The sequence below is a fragment of the Podarcis raffonei genome, chromosome 1, assembly GCF_027172205.1.
Source record: "Podarcis raffonei isolate rPodRaf1 chromosome 1, rPodRaf1.pri, whole genome shotgun sequence".
NCBI lineage: Eukaryota > Metazoa > Chordata > Lepidosauria > Squamata > Lacertidae > Podarcis > Podarcis raffonei.
In genome coordinates, this window is record NC_070602.1 from 23,099,924 (window position 1) to 23,112,077 (window position 12,154).

General features: G+C 43.0%; 1 protein-coding gene across 3 annotated transcripts in view; it reads left to right on the forward strand.

Annotated features, from left to right (window-relative positions):
- CCDC88C (coiled-coil domain containing 88C) overlaps positions 1 to 10,035 on the forward strand; it is a 93,193-nt gene extending 83,158 nt beyond the window's left edge. The window contains exons 26-30 of one of the 3 annotated variants that reach the window (XM_053376944.1): positions 3,805 to 3,987; positions 4,808 to 4,873; positions 5,228 to 5,296; positions 6,454 to 6,755; positions 7,518 to 10,035. In XM_053376944.1, coding sequence (XP_053232919.1) covers positions 3,805 to 3,987; positions 4,808 to 4,873; positions 5,228 to 5,296; positions 6,454 to 6,755; positions 7,518 to 8,531 — 1,634 coding nt within the window. In that variant the 3' untranslated portion in view covers positions 8,532 to 10,035. The remainder of the gene's footprint in view (positions 1 to 3,804; positions 3,988 to 4,807; positions 4,874 to 5,227; positions 5,297 to 6,453; positions 6,756 to 7,517) is intronic. The other 2 variants (XM_053376934.1, XM_053376925.1) reach the window with 2 other exon arrangements.
- Positions 10,036 to 12,154: the final 2,119 nt, after the last annotated feature.

Consider the following 12,154-nt stretch of genomic DNA (forward strand, 5'->3'; position numbering starts at 1 on the left):
TCACAACTTTTCTTTATGCTGTACAAATATTTTCTAAAGGAATTGTGTGTGTCACCCATGTGACACATTGGGAGAGATGGAAGGTGCATAATATTAACTAGCAGAGACTTAATCCAGAGGAAGTTAGGCCTCAATTGTATTTGTAATTTGTGGAATTTAAGTGCTTAACCTTGTGCTAAAGTCCCATTATGTTCAAATGTGCCTTACTTAGTTGCACTTTGCAAAGTATACAAGTGTGGGGGGGGGGGAAGGATGTGAAATCTTAATGTAGACCTTAATTATAATGGTAAATGTGTGACCATAGTACACATGCTGGTTTACACAACCCAGTAAGCCAAGTTATGGCTTACAAGGAACACAAAAATAATGTACAGGCTCCCAGCAAGGAGCTCATAACTACTTTATTTCTCCCCGGTTTCTCTCACTCTTGTACCATGCTGAACTAAGCCATGATTTGGCTTAGTGTGTTGTCTGTGCCTGGGCTTGTGGGCTCACTAATCACAAGTTGCAGCCAGAGCTGAACCACAAGCCATTAATAGGCATCTCTCCTGAATCAAGAACCACTTAGATGCAGCTCATGAAATGGGGAATGCTCTGTGTCGTTTCTCAATAACAAATTCTGTAAGAGATGCTACACAAAGTAAAAGCATATGTCCCCAAATGATTAAGAAATGCAGACTTGGCCTGCAATTACACAGTGATATTTCTAAACTGCAGTACAGTGGTACCTTGGTTCTCAAACCGAATCCGTTCCGGAAGTCTGTTCCAAAACCAAAGCGTTCCAAAACCAAGGCGCGCTTTCCCATAGAAAGTAATGCAAAATGGATTAATCCGTTCCAGACTTTTAAAAACAACCTCTAAAACAGTAATTTAACATGAATTTTACTATCTAACGAGACCACTGATCCACAAAATGAAAGCAATAATCAATGTACTGTACTATAAAATAAATAAGATAGTATTGTAGATGATAAAAATTAAAATTATTTTTTTTTTCCTTACCTGCACTGATGATAGTCATTGTTTGGATTGCGGGGGGGGGGGGGGCTTTTACCCATTTCCACAGTCACACAATCAATCAATCAATCAATCAATCAGTAGCTGAACTGGGTTCCACACAGTCACAAAAACAAATTTACTGGAAAAGCATTAAAAACACAAAATAAGTAACAAAAACAAAAGCACCAAACTTAAGCCATTTCAGAAGTCTGTTTGACTTCTGAAATGTTCGAAAACCAAGGCGCAGCTTCTGATTGGTGCAGGTGCCCTGGAAACAATAGCCGACAGCCACATCAGTTTCCGAAAAACGTTCAAAAATTGGAACACTTCTGGGTTTTTGGCGTTTGAGAACCGAGGCATTTGAGAACCAAGGTACCACTGTACAGAGAAAAACAGCAGATGTGTCTATTGCATGTATGATTTTACTGTGTATAATTGTAGATACTATTGGCTGTGGCTGCACCATTTTCTCATCTAATCCCTCACCTGATTTAGTAGTTGCTGTAGAATAAATAATTGGTCCATTTTCATGTTTAGCTGGTCTCTTGGTTGTTTGAAGTACATTTTAGTTATTTCTGTTACTTTTTTTCCTTCCTTTCTTCTTCCTTTTGGGATCTCTGGGTGATAACACTTAGCTGCTCAACGCAAAAAGATTCCCTTTTTGAGAAGCACAAGCAAGCCCAAAGAAAAGTCTCCCAAGTCTCCATCGAATCATCCGTCTCTCTCTAACCGCTTCCGGTTCTGGCCGTCTTCTGACATCCCATCCTCTCCTAATGAGCCACTTTCTTTCTCGGAAACGGGAGATCTCTAACACCTTCTCTTATCATTTATTTTCAACGCATTTCTGAATAGATATATATACCAGACTCATAACTTCTCTACATACACAAATTATAGATGTTCAGCATATCATTGACACAAACTAAATCCAAGCTCAGATCAAGTCAACATGGACTACATTTCCCCCTCAGTAAGATGAAGAATCTTTTATTGCAAAATCTGGATCGTTTCTTCACTACAGCACACTCTGAAGGGACACACAGTGCCCATTTCTTTACAGGTGATGGTGCACATCTTAAGTAAGTGGGTTTGCTATGTGCTTCACTGGTGTGCCTCATGTCCTGTCCAAATGCGGAGATGAACTGCTGTCGCTGTGTTGCCAATGACGCATCCTCTTTAACTGCCTCTGCATATTCTGTGTTAAAGATTCCTTTTATCTAACAGACCCTTTGCAGCACTCTCCCCTTCCCGATACGCTGTTTGTCTGTTCTCTGATAATATTGCAATGTAGACATCGAAATAGAGACTTACCATTGGCAAAGGTAGTGGAATGCTTGAGCCCAAGCATTGCCAGTGTGGAAAAACCTACAGATCTTTGCTGAGCTCCAGTCACTCTGCACCAGTGCTCAGGAAGAAGGATAGAAACTGTAGCCCAGCAACTTGGGGCGAGCACCATGTCAGCTACTCCTGCCGTAACCTATTCCTCTCATTTTTAGAAAGTGCAAAATACTACTATCCTCAAAACGTCCGATTTTGTAGTGAAGAAATGCCATTGCATTTTGTCTCCTTTTTACATTAAAAAAAAAAAATTGTCCAAAGCAAGAGGTGGGTGATTTAAAAATGTTTGTTAAGTAAGAGCAACTGTTCTGAGAGAGCTGACCCTAAATAGGATGTGCGTCACACCAGAATGTGCAGCATAAGTCACTTTTGTATTGCAACAAATGCCTGTCCTTTTTTTACATGTAGATGACTAGGAGGCAACATTATAAATCAGCCCTAAAGTTGCTTTTCCTCTTACTTCCCAAGTTCCATGAGCTTCTAGAATGTGGGACACATCAGATTTGAGTGTTTGCTGCCAGTATTATGATGGCGTTTTCATATTTCCATTGCACCTTACGCACAGCTTCCAGGCATTTTCTCAGGCTTACTTTGCAATTTTTAACTCACCTGTGTCTTTTGTGCTAATTTAAATTGTTGCTGTTTTTTGTTGTCTATGCCAGCCATTTGTTACTTGCGCCTTATCCTATTCATTTTTCAGGAATTCAGTGATATCGTTTGCAGAGAATTACTCTGGAAAACAATTGTAACATGCATTTCTTGGGCATTTGAAAGTATACAAGACCCTTATTATTTAATGAATGCTAACTCACTTTTACAAGTGAATAATTTTGGCGTTTAGTACTCCAATGGGCAGTTTAAATTTATAACCGAGTATCCCAGCCTAACTAAGACCATATTCAAAACTATGGTGTTGAAAAATGAATTATTCCCTGAAGGAACACTAGGAACAATATGTTGCATAGGGCATCAAACATTAATTACCTTTTTTATTGTAATGCTAAAGGGAAAAAGCATTTGTGAGACCTGATCCTATTCTTGAAATAGATCCCTCTAGGTTCATTGGGGCTTACTCCCAAGTAAGGGTTAATAGCTTTCCAGCCTTAGAGGATTTTCAGTGCTCTCACCCCATCCAGTGTTTGTTTGTGGCCCTTCCTTCTTCATAATATCTATAAAACATTCTCCCTGCTACTCAGGACGCTCATTAGGTTCTCCCTGAGCTAGCATCGGGTTGCAAAACTGAATGCAAATATAAACTGATAATAAACTTCAGTGATACAGCTTGCATAATCAGCACATCTTTTGTGCCACTGTTTTTGTGCCTGCTTGCTGCATTTACAGGGCGGTGGGTGGGTAAATTTGTGCATAGTTTGGTGTGCTTTATTCTCTCTCTCTCTCTCTCTCTCTCTCTCTCTCTCTCTCTCTCTTTCTTTCTTTCGTTCTTCTGCCTTTCCTACTCAATATTAGTGGATTCAAAACCGAAGAGAAATTCTCATTATGGAGGCAGCAGTGACCACATTGAAAGTGCAACGGACTCTGCTCTTAAGCAGTGCTACGTGGAGCCGAGTTCCAGGACTTACTCTGCCTCGGCCGCCTACCTGGCTGCTCCTGGTTCTACCTCCACCTCCAGACAACAAAACAGACCCAGAGGTATGTGCCATGGCTGACTTGACTTCAGGTTAGCAATGGGGGCCTTGGCTAACGAATAAAAAGCCTCAAGCCTCAACCATCTCCCCTTTCATAGAACTGGCTTTGCTGCATATGTCCTCATGTGTTAACGCTAGCGAATTGTGTACCTCATTTGTGTGGGGGGAGAAGAAGATAGAGGAAACAAGTAAAAAAACCAACCCAAAAAACCAATTTGGCCTTTAATGTGGCAGAAACCTTTAAGGGTGTAGACATGTGGTGGTTGGACAGTACATTTTACAGGCGTGCTGTTTGTAAGTATGTCACATGTTCTACCGTTGGCTTTAAAATCACATGTTCTATGTCACGTGTTCTACAGTTGGCGTTAAAATTGAAAACAGGTTTGTGCCATGGAATATGGGACTTAGTTCCTCTGCTCCTCCAATGTGTATCTTCAGTGATTTGCTACCTTTGGGGCACTTTGCAGCTGAAACACTGGCCCTTGCACATTATTGGTGCTGCACAGCAGAGAATAGATTTTTGGAGACCGTATATTGGGAAGCATCCCTTGCTAAGTCTGGAGAGTTCCAGGCAGCCCCTTTTCTCCATGCTTCCAGCCTAGCCCTCCCTAGTGTGGTCTTCACTCCCATGACCAGACCTAGCATTTGCACCTAGTTCAGACTTGACAGGTTGCATTAGACGCCTGTTTATGCAACGCACCTTCACATCTCCCTGTATTGACCTATACCATTTCGAAAGTTAAATAACATGGCTGGACATGTCTGCTGGTTTTTTTCATTTCTGTTGAACATTACGTTCTGATATCTTGCATTCTTCTATCCAGGCCATAATTCAGAGGGTGACCTGTATGAAAACTTCCTTGAGGTAGAGCTTTCAAGCAGGCAGCACAGTAAGTGATTAGTCGTTCCCCCTTTGTCATTGATCCTCAACACTAAACCCTGTTCAGGGAGGAAGGGTGTCCCCAGACCTCTATACGTGCCTTTTTGGGGTAAGGAGGCTGAAATGGGAGGTGGGGAAAACCCGATTCCATGAGCAAAGTTCCATTCACAGTTCTTAGGATGCAAGGCATTATCACTGGAAAGAATTTGTTGTTGTCGCTGCTGCCGCATGATTTCTCGGAGCACCGTGAGAGACTTTTCTGGTCTCCAGTGAGTGGAAATGTTGACTTCTTTTCTTCCTAATTTGATGCTACTCGGGAGGTGGGACTCACCTTAGGCTCTCATGTGCCTCTTCTTCCTTCCAGTATCAAGGCCGAATAGCTTAGAGAACAGTGAAAATGCATCCTCCAGCAGCTCCCCTCTGAACTTCAAAGGTAATATATATTCCCAAATATATGGTGGTTTGAGTCCTGGCATATTCACCTAAAAGCTGCACTGGAATTCCAATGCATAAAGTTTTAATTTCATAGGGTAATGCCCTCTTATTAAAATGGGATGGATTGATAGAGGACAAAGGCTAATATTTATGATGAATATATTACCTCCATTATCCAAGGCCATGTCCATATGAATACTAGTGACTGGGAATTATGAGGGGGAAGAGTTCTGTTGTACTCATGTCCTGTTTGGCCACAGTGGGAGCAGAATGCTGGAACAGTTCGGTGTTTGGCCTGATATAAGCAGGCCTTTTCTTATGATCACATTACTAATTGTGCTGTTGGTTGGTGTGTTTATCAGATTTATAGATGGCTTAATAATAAGAACAAATCTAAGTGGCTTACATAAAATACAGCTGTGTTTAACATGGTTGATTTTAAACCAGTGCTTCAACATCATCTGTTGATTTGTAGGACACCTTTTTCAGAAAACTAACCCAAGTCCAAATGTTGTTTTACAATTAAAAATACATATATTAGAAGCAATTGTAAATAATGATATCCATATTTAAGTTCAAAAGAATAAATACACACAATGTTATATGAAACAATACAAATAAACTAACCTGGTTTTGGGAACATATGGCCAAGTGTGTCTCTTATTCTTTGGTATGGACGCTTTGGGTAGAGGAGGGGACACAGGTGGCGTTGTGGTCTAAACCACTGAGCCTCTTGGGCTTGCTGGTTGGAAGGTCGGCAGTTTGAATCCGCATGACAAGGTGAGCTCCCGTTGCTCTATCCCAGCTTCTGCCAACCTAGGAGTTCAAAAGCACACCAGTGCAAGTAGATAAATAGGTAACCCTGTGGTGGGAAGGTAAATGGCGTTTCCGTGTGCCCTGGCTTCCATCAAGGTGTCCCGTTGTTGCAGAATCGGCTTAGTCATGCTGGCCCCATGACCTGGAAAGCTCTCTGCGGACAAACATTGGCTTCCTCAGCCTGAAAGCGAGATGAGCGCCGCAATCCCATAGTCGCCTTTGACTGGACTTAACTGCCCAGGGGTCCTTCATCTTTGGGTGGTGCTCAAAGAAAGTTTCTTCACAGAGTGAAAGGGAAACAAGATGGTAACTTTGATATGTCTTCATCTCCTGGCACAGGTTCTTTTGACCGTATTCATGGCAGATCAGAGAGTCTCAGTAGTGAAGACACGGTGCTGACTAAAGACACACCTGGCTCACCTAGAGACGGCCTTTTTTGTCCTACCTCTTCTGCTCCTGGGGGCTCAAACACTAAGCACAATGCCTCCCTTACCAGGAACTCTGCGTTTTCATATGATATATCTCAGAAAAGTAACCCAGCCCATGCACAGTCTGCTAGGCATCGACCTGCTTCTCCAGGCAGCGAGTTGGTGACTTTGGAAGAATTCCTGAAAGAAAGCCACAGATCAACACCACTTAATGTAAGCACCCAGAACTCCATTTATGATTTGAAATGATTTATTCAGTGGTTGACTGGTTGTGATTTATTCAATGAAATGAATACATTGACGTGTACACAGTAAGCTAGTGTTGGAGGAACTGAGGAAGGGGTGAATTTCTTTCACCTCAAGTATGAGATGAGCCAACAGGTGCAAGGTCAGCCAAGCCAGTTGCTATGGCAACGGCCCAGTGGCATCTTTGTAAGTGATTAAGGCATGTCAGCACATTCGTCAGTCAGTGATTCTGCCACCGAGTTCGAGTCTGTGTTACGTCTTGAATTGCTGGAGCAACAAGATTGCTTTCTACTTGTATATATCTGTATCTGTAAAGCCTACAAGCCGTATGCATATATCCATATCTGGAACTGTATTAGAAGCCTGATCTTCTGCAGCAGCAAATGCACCGAGTTGCACCTAACATTGGGGGGGGCCTGTCATGTGCCCCCTCACCCGGCCAGGCCAACAACCCGCCACCATCCACCCACCGCCTTACTTTTCAAAAGGCGCCCTGGCAATCATGAAAGGGCGTGCTGGGGTCAAGACGCTTCGCCCTGCTGCAGCCCTGGCAGAGACCTTTCCGGAAGGCCAGCACACCTTTCCGGAAGGCTCCCTGGTGATCCTCAGAAGGATTAAGTTTATCCATCCATTAATCAAAGCATAGAAATCGGGTGGCATCTTTGTGTATCCATATTCAGATAATGATTTTATTAGCTCCATGTTCATTCAGTTTCTTTGTTTTCTCAGGACGCATCCAGCAGAGATGACTTCCTGAGTGACTATTTCAGAAAAGCAAATGAGCCTCCATCTATTGGAAGTCAACTTTCTCAGGCAAATAGGAAGGAGGCAGCCAAGATGCCCACCATCTACGTCACACCAACCGTAAAGATGTCTGGTGCTAATGAAGACGGAAGGCTGGCCAAGCCAGGCCACTATGTCAAACCAAACCTTCGTCCAACAGAATCTGAGTTTGCAGCAAACTCCAACAATTCCTGCAAGCTCCCTCCTGCATCTCAAAGGGGATCGAGGCAGGTGGCACAGTCTTCTCAGCAGGGCAGTAACATGAGCAAGCAGAGCGCATCGTTGAACCGTGCGTTTAGCTTGGCTTCCGCAGACCTCCTCAGAGCCACTGGTCCAGAGGCATACAGACGCTACGACAGCCTTCCGAAGCCTGGGACTGCCGATCTCCAGCTGGGCAAGGACTCAGATATCCAGACCTCTCCACTTCCTTTAGCGGGAGGCTCCCAGGTCTTGCTGAGAGAGAGGCCGCAGTCTGCAAAGGTGGCGGGTTCTCTGCAGAGCGTTAATTCTCGCTGTCGGCAGCTTGACGTCAGGCGGCTCTCTCTTGCGCCTCCAAAAGATGAGAAGTCACTCTTGTTCCCCCCGTTTTCTTCCTCCCCAACCACTTCCAAGGATGACCTGAACTCTCAGCCACAGGAGCAAGCCAAGCCAGGTTTGGAGCAGCACTGCTCCCCTCCACAATATGCTGCTTCTAAGATCAAATCCAAGCCGGTGCTGCGGTCTGGGGAAGTGGCCACAGTGACTCCTGTCAGAATTGTCTCCGGCAGCACGGAAGGGAGCAGCCCCCAGGGGCCAAGCCCGAGTGAGGCCTCTCTTACCAAAGGTCGATACCCAGAAAATAAAATTCCAGCAGGAGGCACTGAAGAAGCAAACAGAGGGGGCAGCTCCAAGAACCCTCCATCGTCACCAGATTCTCATGCTGATCAGCAGACTGTTTGGTATGAATATGGCTGTGTGTGATGCCCTTACCTTCCTCCCCTCACCCCCAAAAAGAGATGTACAATATGTGCTTCACTACTGAAAATTTGGTGGCGTCAGGAGTGATGGTGTCTCTAAATTCAGAGCTACCTGCCAGATGTCTTAACTCTCTTTTAGATGCTAACGTACAGCCTTGCTTGGCCTGACGCCTTCCAGGTGTTTTGGACTACCGGCTCCCATCATTCCTTGCCAGCCTCAGTGGCCAGGGATGATGGGATTTGTAATCCAAAATAATCTGGAGGACACTGGGTTGGGGAAAGCGAGTGTAATGGAACGAAATGCATTGGTGTACCCTCGAGGTGAAAGATTGAATTGCCAAATGCAGCTGCTGCTCTTGTGCCTAGATGTGGACAGATCAAGTGTCTCCATTTCTTCCTGCTCTCCCTCAAACCCAGAAATTAAGCTGAACTCCTGGAAGCACAGAGTGCTTGCAGTTTTGCTTCCCTTTAACTCTCCTGCTGGCCTTGTTGCTCTTCATTAATTGGAAAACTGCATATGTGTGTGTCTTTGCCTACTGAGTTCAAGCCTTAATAAAACGTCACCCGATAAAACAGGCACCTCCCTCCTATTTTAAAATGGCAGGCAATTTTTACTAAGCTGTAAGTCTCTTATTGGGTCTGGGTTGGAGCAGGTGCTGTTTTAAAAACGAGGTGACTAAAACGTAGAGGTCTCTGTCTCAACCCTTCCCTCTGATGGCTGTCACAGTACATTGGGAGGCCTGTTCAATGTCCTGGGGTTGTGTGTTGTTGTTTTTACTGTACCTGCTTTGTGGTGCAGCGGAGGTGCTGCCTTTTTTTATATATGGCTAACGTTTTCTGAAAAACACTGGAACGGATGCACTGTTCTTGTGGGGTAATGCCTCCTTTAAACAGTGACTCCATGCACTAGACTGATGTGTTCACTACTGCAAATGTTATATTTCTGTGTGGATCTGCTGGGAGCCACTGGGAAATGAACAGATACTGCAATTCTGCTTTCCTCCTAATGTGTACAGTTGCTTGTATCGTAAATGATACGTAGCAGATTTTTTCAATGACTTTATGACTGCTGCAATCTATTTTTTTCCACCGGAGCCAGTCATTTTAAGTAGTTGATATTTTTCAGGCCCAGATTCTAACACTGTTAACTGGAACTGTGTAGAAACCAAAACACATTTCTATGCACATGAAATAAATGCTTTTTTTATTAAATCATATTTATGCCCAGCTGAAAGACTTTTACATTTCGGGAGCTTCATTGAGTGCTTATGTATATCTTGAGTGTTTTGTGTGTTTCTGCTGTTTTTCTTGTAAAGATGCTTCCCCTCCCCCTCTGTGTGTGACAGATTACCTTACAACAGAATTGTAAAAGTTCTCCTGATTTGTGATTTACTATAGTGAGAGAACACACAAATCTGTAACAATTGCACATAACTGGTGATTAGTGTGTAGCGGATCATATTGTAAGAAGAGTGAGATTGTTTATAATAAAGCTTTTTTTAAATACACATTTCTGTCCATGTCTCTCCGGAGGATTGCATTAACAGCCATTCCAAGAAGAAAAAAAGGGGGGGAAAGGTGATGGTTGACAAGTTGTAATTTTCATTCCCTCATATTAATATTTATAGAAAGGCTTCCCACATTTGCCTCCAGATAGGGTCCTCCAACTTCTTCTCTAGGATATAATACTCAAATACAGTTTTAATAATAAATTCATAGTACTTTTAATAAAGGGTTCCCATACATGCATTAGACCTGTTCTTTGACAGGTACTAAACTTTTGTGAATGATCTCTTAATCTTTTGGCTTTATTTTTTGTCTCTTGAAGCTTGTTTACATAATTCAGCCTTTCCACAGCTGTTAGTAACTTAACTAGTCTATCTGCAGGGTTCTATACAATTCTCTGGGTGGGCTTTGTCCACAGGTCTGCTGCAGGGCTTCCTCTTATATCAAAGAGAAGGGAAGGAATGGAATGGAAGAAACGGAGTTGTACTTATTAATGGGGATGTGCACAGTTAATTAACTGTGCCTGACTTTGATATAAAATGCCCCACGCAGCTGCTAAGAGTCAGGCACTTGTAAAGCTGTTCGAAATACTCAAACCCATTGAAATCATTGTGGACTTCAGTTCATTTCAATGGCTCTACTCTGAGTATTACTAATGGTGGATATCGCCTAGTAACTTAACCAAGGCTACCCAGTGAGTTTCACGGCTGTATCATCTCTAAGCCTTCCTATGGTTTTATTTCTTTTGCTGGTTGCATTGTCTTATTGTTGAACTAATCAACTATTAGCCGTTAATAGGAGCCCAATCCAACTCCTCTCCTCTGCGCACACAAACGTCCCTCCCATAAAGACAGCGCTACTCTCATGGCAACTTCTGAGTAGAAGAAGGAGGGTCAGCCAAAGTGGACAGACAGGGAGGAGCGGATGTGGTAGGGGACTGAAGTAGATTAAAAACTCACAAATTATAAGCTATTAGTCATAAATATTGGGCTCACAATATTTATGATTCACAAATTATAAGCTATTGGTCATAAATATATTTTTTATTAGTCATAAAAATTGGGTGCCGTGCAGGGCCATCCAAGATGGACAGGTCATAGTGGAGAGTTGACCAAACGTGATCCACCTGGAGCAGGAACCGGCAAGCCACTCCAGTATCCCTGCCAAGAAAACTCCATGGACAAAGACAACAACAACAGTCATAAAGTTGCTCAATACATTGGAATTGCAGTTCTTTGTATAACTGCAAGCAAATAATCCATATTTCATGTTCCCAAATACTATTTCAGCACAGACGAGGAGAGGAGACAGCAATTTAATGGGGGAATGTCTTAAATTATCATGGTCCTTCTCCAAAGTTGGGCAAGTGGGTATCTGCTCTGGAGGTTTTCCCAACCCCCGGGTGCAGATTTTCAGGAGCTGCATGTGGAAGGAAAGATGGGGAAGCGTGTTGCATCAGGAGAACTGCAACGTTTGTGGAGGGAACCCAGCAGTTTACACATAATAATACACAAACTATAAGCTATTAGTCATAACATTAGGACCTCTTTCTACTCCTCTGACACATTGCATAGGTCTGGGGTTATTATAAGCTCCCTCCCCACTCCCTCCCCACCCACTACAAGTCTCTTCAACTGTCCAGCAAAGTGGGAGGAGCCAGGAGCAATCCATCCCTCCTCTTGGCCTTACAAGTAAGATGGGTTTCAGGGGAAGAAAATCGTAATCTGTGAATTTAAAATACATTGCTAAATGGGGGCCAATTTCGTGGTCTGAAGCAAATATTGATAAGAAGTCAGTATTTTAATAGCCACATTTTTCTCCCTGTAAATTGTAGCATGTTTTAGCTGAAGCTTTTCCCTTTTCTCTCCCTGCCATTTTTTTTTCTACCGTCGTACAACTGTTTCCCCCCTTGATTGTATTAACAACCTTATCAATAGAAACAGCAGTTGGCAAGCTTTCTGGTTTTATTAAATTAAGGTCTGTGTGTACTGTCTGTGAATGAAAAAAGGCAAAACAATATTCCCATGTTATTTAAAGGTGATGATATAAATATTTTAAATAAATGACTGGAATGCAAAAGATATATTGCAGAATTACAAAAAGTGTACAAATGCATAACTA